A 5475-nucleotide genomic window follows, 5' to 3' on the forward strand; every position below is an offset into this window, starting at 1 on the left:
CCCTCTGGCGGTATTTTTTTTTTTTTTTCAAGAAAGCAAAAGGGCCAGTGCTGTGCTTGGCAAATAACAGGTGAATAACAATAACAATAAACACTAGCTATGGTTCGAGCAACACTAATTAGTAATTTAGGGAGGAGAGAGTGGGCCTGGAGAGTCTGAAGAGTGAGAAAAGAAGCTTTTCTGGTTCACCCTTCCAGGATCTAAAATCCAGCATAGAGTGAGCCAGGTCCCGCTGGAGTTCTGAGCAGGCCTCGGGGACCTCCTGATACCAGGGGTAGGAATTAGCATTCATTTAGTGGCTACCAACAGTTGTCAGCACCTCGTAAGTTCCAGGCACTCTTCTGGCGCCTCACGCTCATGGTCCTCTCTGACTCCCAGGCCAGGGACTGTTATTAATATCCCCATTTTACAGACGAGACAAGACTCAGAGCCTACAGTCACAGAGGTGGCCTCCTGGACACCCCCTACCAGGCGACCTTTGGCCATTCCTGGTGATGTGGAGACGGGTGGGGCAGTTCTGCCCCACGTGCAGTTGGGGCGGGAGGAGGACAGGGAACTCAATCCCAGCCTGCTCCCCGCCTTCCACTACCACAAAGCCACCCGCCTGGAGGTGACTTCCCAGCCAACAGCTGTAGGGGTGGGAGGGCGGCCCGGGCACGGACAGTGCTGGCCGAGGACAGTGCGGCGCACTTTACTGCGGCTGTCTGGCTCCGTCCCTGAACAGAACAAGGCATGAGGTGTACTCTGGACCCCGGCTCCAGTCACGGCCCTGCCTGGAGGAGGCTGCTGCTAACAGGTACTAAGAGACTGGCTTCATCTCGGGTTGGGGACAAGAAAGGTACACTCCCTAGGAACCAGCAGTTAGCGTAATGGCTATGTCACTGGACTCCCACGTAGTCGACCGCGGTTTGCGTCCCAGACCTGGTGGCTTAAAAAACTCACGCCGGGCGCATATGCGTACGTGCCCAAGATCCCGAGAGGAGAACGGAGGAGAAGGGATTGCGGCGTGGCCATCCCCCCCTGGGGGATGATTTCTCGCTTTCTGTCTCTCTGTCTCTCTCTGTCTGTCTGGCAAGCACATGCGCCCTATAGCGAAAACCTCTCCAAAAAAAAAAAATAATAAGAATTAAATTTTAAAAAAAAACCTCTAATTTTGGGTAATTTTAGATCCTCACATCCACCCAGTTTTTGTTGTTGTTGTTTTGTCTTTAAGTTTGTTTGAGTGAAGGAAGCAGTGTGTGTGCAAGAGAGGAGAGAAAGAGAGAGAATCTCCAAGAGGGTCTTTTTGTGTTTTGTTTGTTTGTTTGTTTTGAGAAGTTTTTTGCTATAGGGCACATGCGCTCGCCAGAAAGAGACAGAGAGACAGAAAGCGCCCACCAGAAAGACAGAGAGAAACAGAGAGAGAGAAAGCGAGAAATCACCCCCCAGGGAGGATGGCCATGCCACAATCCCTTCTCCTCCATTCTCCTCTCGGGATCTTGGGCACACACGCATACGCGCCTGGCGTGAGTTTAAGCCACCTAGTCTGGGACTCGAACCGTGGTCGATTACATGGGAGTCCAGCGACATAGCCATTACGCTAACTACTGGTCCCTCCAAGATGGTCTTGATGAGGTGATCTGCACCCCACTCCCTTAGCCTTAGCCAGCCCTGGATCATGAGCAAGCACATACCCTGAGAGCTCAGAGAGGCCTCTGGTCTTGAACTGGGAACCTTTCCATGTGAGTCTGCCCGCATCACCATCTGGCCCCTCTACCCAGTCGAAGGCCTCATGCCCAGGGCCATGGGCAGAGGGAGGAAGATAAGCAAATGGGATGGGGCCGTTTCTGCTTGGCTCTGTAAGTTTACGGTGGAGACAGGGCCTGCTGTGTGCTGTCGCTGGATTTGAATTTCAAGGGGTGGAGGTACATTGGAGAATGTGTCCCCCCAGTACTGGACAGTGTCCCCAAGGCCTTCCTGGAGTGGGAGCTGGAAGCTCACTGCCACCTCCCACATCCCTCCAGGCTCTTCTGCCAAGGTGCCCGGTCACAAGACTCGTTGGTCACCTTCTCCAGGAAGGGTGTCAGCCAGGGCTTCCCCTTCAGAGGCATCTGCCACCGCCTCGGGGACACGGTGGACAGCTTTGTCTTATCAGTCCCGGGAGGTGCAGGCCATTTCTACCCCAGCCCTCTATTTCATCTGCCCCCCTGGGCCACATCGACCCCATCTCTCACAGAGACTGTCGTGGGTCTAAGTGTCACGTCCCCGCCACACTCCAAGGATGGCTTCCTCGTGGAACACCTCCTCACCCTCTCCGCTGGCTCTCGGCCTCCTTTCCCTCAGCCGGGCAGCCTGGCAGAACTGTGATGGGGAACCCCTTTTGCTAGACTTCTGTTGGGAATATGGGGTTCCTAGCACCTGTTTTGTCTTTGACCTTTTTTTTTTTAGAGCTTGCCAGATGGAGGAAGGAATTCCACCGTTAGGACCATAGGTGATGCCAGAACTTACTTTATAGGCGCATGCTGAATTAGAATCACATTAAGAAGAAAAAGCCTAACTATCAGGAAAGATTGAATCACTAATTACTGGCACTGAGTACACAGATGAGGTCCCCAAGAAACTCTGGTCAATCGAGTGACAAAACAGCAACTAGATTTTTGAAAGTGGTTTGCAAAGGGTTTACAGTTGACGTGTTTAGGACCCATTGTTCAGAGGAAAACAAAGTGAAAAAGGAACACACCATGTAATTTCAACTCTAAATGCAAAATACTGTCTTGCTAATGGCAGGTGCCTGGGCACGGGCCTGGCGGATGGGCGGCAGGCTCAGGGTGGAGGTCAAAAGGCAGTTTGACTTCCTATGGCCCTAAATCTTCTTTCTAAGGAAGAAATTTTTAATCATGAATGTGATTAAAAGTTCATTTAAAAAATTATGAATAAAACCCTCAAAAGAAATTTTGCCCTGCCCTAAAATGGTTACCTTTGAGTATTAGAATTAAGGCTTTATTTATTTATATATTTTTGGAGAGGTTTTTGCCATAGGGCACATGTGCTTGCCAGACAGACAGAGACAGAGAGACAGAAAGTGAGAAATCATCCCCCAGGGGGGATGGCCACGCCACAATCCCTTCTCCTCCATTCTCCTCTCGGGATCTTGGGCACGCATGCACACATGCCCGGCATGAGTTTAAGCCACCAGGTGTAGGACTCGAACCGCGGTCAACTACATGGGAGTCCAGCGACATAGCCATTACGCTAACTGCTAGTCCCCAGAATTAAGGGCTTTTCAAATTCATATTTACTTTACTTCCAAAGTTATTCTGTAATGAAGACCATGTGTTGTTTTGTGACACTTTTTAAGACTTGCTGAATTAATTCTACTTTTTGTGTAAGAGAAATGGAAACAATAAGCACACACACACACACAAAAATGTGTCCAAAAGGTAGTATTTATCTCCGGGTGTCTAAGTTTTATGCTATGAAAATGTGCCGCTCTTAATTTTAAGATAATTGTTTCTGTCAACTGATGAACAGATAAACAAAATGTGGTCTCTCCATACAATGGAATGTTATTTGGCAATAAAGAGGAATCAAGTAGGGCCAGCTGGTAGCTGGGTGGTTAGGCCAGCTTTGTCATTCCAGTGCTGAACCCAGCAGCTTGAAAAACACCTACGGGGCCAGCTGGTGGCATGGTGGTTAAGGCGCTGGACTCCCATATAGTGAACCGAAGTTCGAATCCCAGATCTGGCAGCTTGCTTTCTCACTGTCCCTCTTTTTCTCTCACTCTCTCTCTGATGAGTGTATGTGCTCTATAGCAAATTAAAAATAGTAATAATTAATAAAATTAAATAACTAATTCGTAAACACACACACACTTGAGTGCACGCAAATGTGTGCCCAAAATTCCAAGAGGAGAATGGAGGAGAAGGGATGGCAGCATGGCCGTCCTTCCGGGGGTGATTTCTCTCTCTCTTTCTCTCTCTCTCTCGCTCTCTTGCTAGTGTGCATGCCCTATAGCAAATAAAAATTAAAAAGAAAGAAAAGGGAATCAAGTGCTGACACATGCTACCTGTGAACCATGAAAGCACACTAGGTGAAAAAGGCCAGACACGAAGAACCACCTGCCGGGCGAGTCTATGTAAATGAAGTGTCCAGAATAAGCAAATCTTCAGACAGGAAGTGGCCGCGGGCAGGGGGCAGCGGGTAGGATGTGATGGCCAGGTTGCCCTCTGCGGGGGTTGAACCAGCAGCACGTGGCAGCTCCTGCTGTCTTCAGCATCACCACCGCAGCAAGTCATCACACTTCTGGATCTTTGCCATTCTGACGGGTGAGAAGTGTTATTTCAGCTTGCTTAAATGGACGTTTCTCTTACTGAAATGGAGCTGAGTATTTTTCCCATGTTAAGAGCCATTGAATTTTCTCTTCTATGAAGCACCTCGTATCTTTTGTGTATTTTTCTCTTAGGTTGCTGATATTTTTCTTGTGGGTTTCTAGGAGCTTTATATAAATGAGTGAAATGAGTTGATATCAGTTACAAATCTTTTTAATTATTTATTTTTTTAATATGTCACTGCTCTTTTGACTTTGTGAGTAGTGGGGCTTTTTTTTTAACCTTGTAGAAGTTTCTTTTTACTCTTTTTTTTTTTAAATTAATTTATTTACATTTAATCGCATCTTTACAGTGTACAACATTTCTTTTTCCGGCACAAATACTATGCATGTCAGTCAAGCCAAAGATATTACTCTATAAGTTATCAGCAAGTAGCTTCTCATATTTTCTCAATTAAGCATACTTTTCCTTTTCTCCTTCCCCCCTCCCTTCCATACTAAACATTTTTCCATATTTTTTTAATTTTTTTTTTTTTGGAGAGGTTTCTATAGGGCACGTGTGCTCGCCAGAAAGACAGAGAGAGACACAGAGACAGAAAGCAAGAAATCACCCCCCAGGGGACCAGCAGTTAGCGTAATGGCTGTCGCTGGACTCCCACGTAGTCGACCACAGTTCATGTCCCGGACCTGGTGGCTTAAAACTCACGCCGGGCGCGTGTGTGTACGTGCCCAAGATCCCGAGAGGAGAATGGAGGAGAAGGGATTGCAGCGTGGCCATCCCCCCTGGGGGGTAATTTCTCGCTTTCTGTCTCTCTGTCTCTCTCTGTCTGGCGAGCGCACATGCCCTATAGCAAAAACCTCTCCAAAAACAATAAATAAATAAGAAAGAAATCAGGGATATATAAATATAAATAAGGGATATATAAATATATATAAATAAGGGATATATAAATAAATAAATAAATAAATAAATAAATAAATAAATAAATCAGGGATATATAAATATATAAATAGGGATATATGTATGTATATATATATATCCCTATTTCTGACCCTCTGTCCTTTCCCACCCTCTTCTCACACTATCTCTGGTGTCTACAGTTGTCTTCCATTCCTTTCCTCCCCACATTGTATTGATCACACAATTTCTTAAATAATCTAACTACTTT

At 46.7% G+C, this 5475-nt stretch overlaps 1 protein-coding gene across 1 annotated transcript in view; it reads left to right on the forward strand.

The window, feature by feature from the left end:
• Positions 1–615: 615 nt before the first annotated feature.
• Positions 616–5475, forward strand: part of IGSF23 (immunoglobulin superfamily member 23) — a 22426-nt gene continuing 17566 nt past the window's right edge. Inside the window, exon 1 of the mRNA XM_006142061.3 lies at positions 616–796. Coding sequence (XP_006142123.1) covers positions 733–796 — 64 coding nt within the window. The 5' untranslated portion in view covers positions 616–732. The remainder of the gene's footprint in view (positions 797–5475) is intronic.

Source organism: Tupaia chinensis, unplaced genomic scaffold, assembly GCF_000334495.1.
Source record: "Tupaia chinensis unplaced genomic scaffold, TupChi_1.0 Scaffold000067_1, whole genome shotgun sequence".
Lineage (NCBI taxonomy): Eukaryota > Metazoa > Chordata > Mammalia > Scandentia > Tupaiidae > Tupaia > Tupaia belangeri.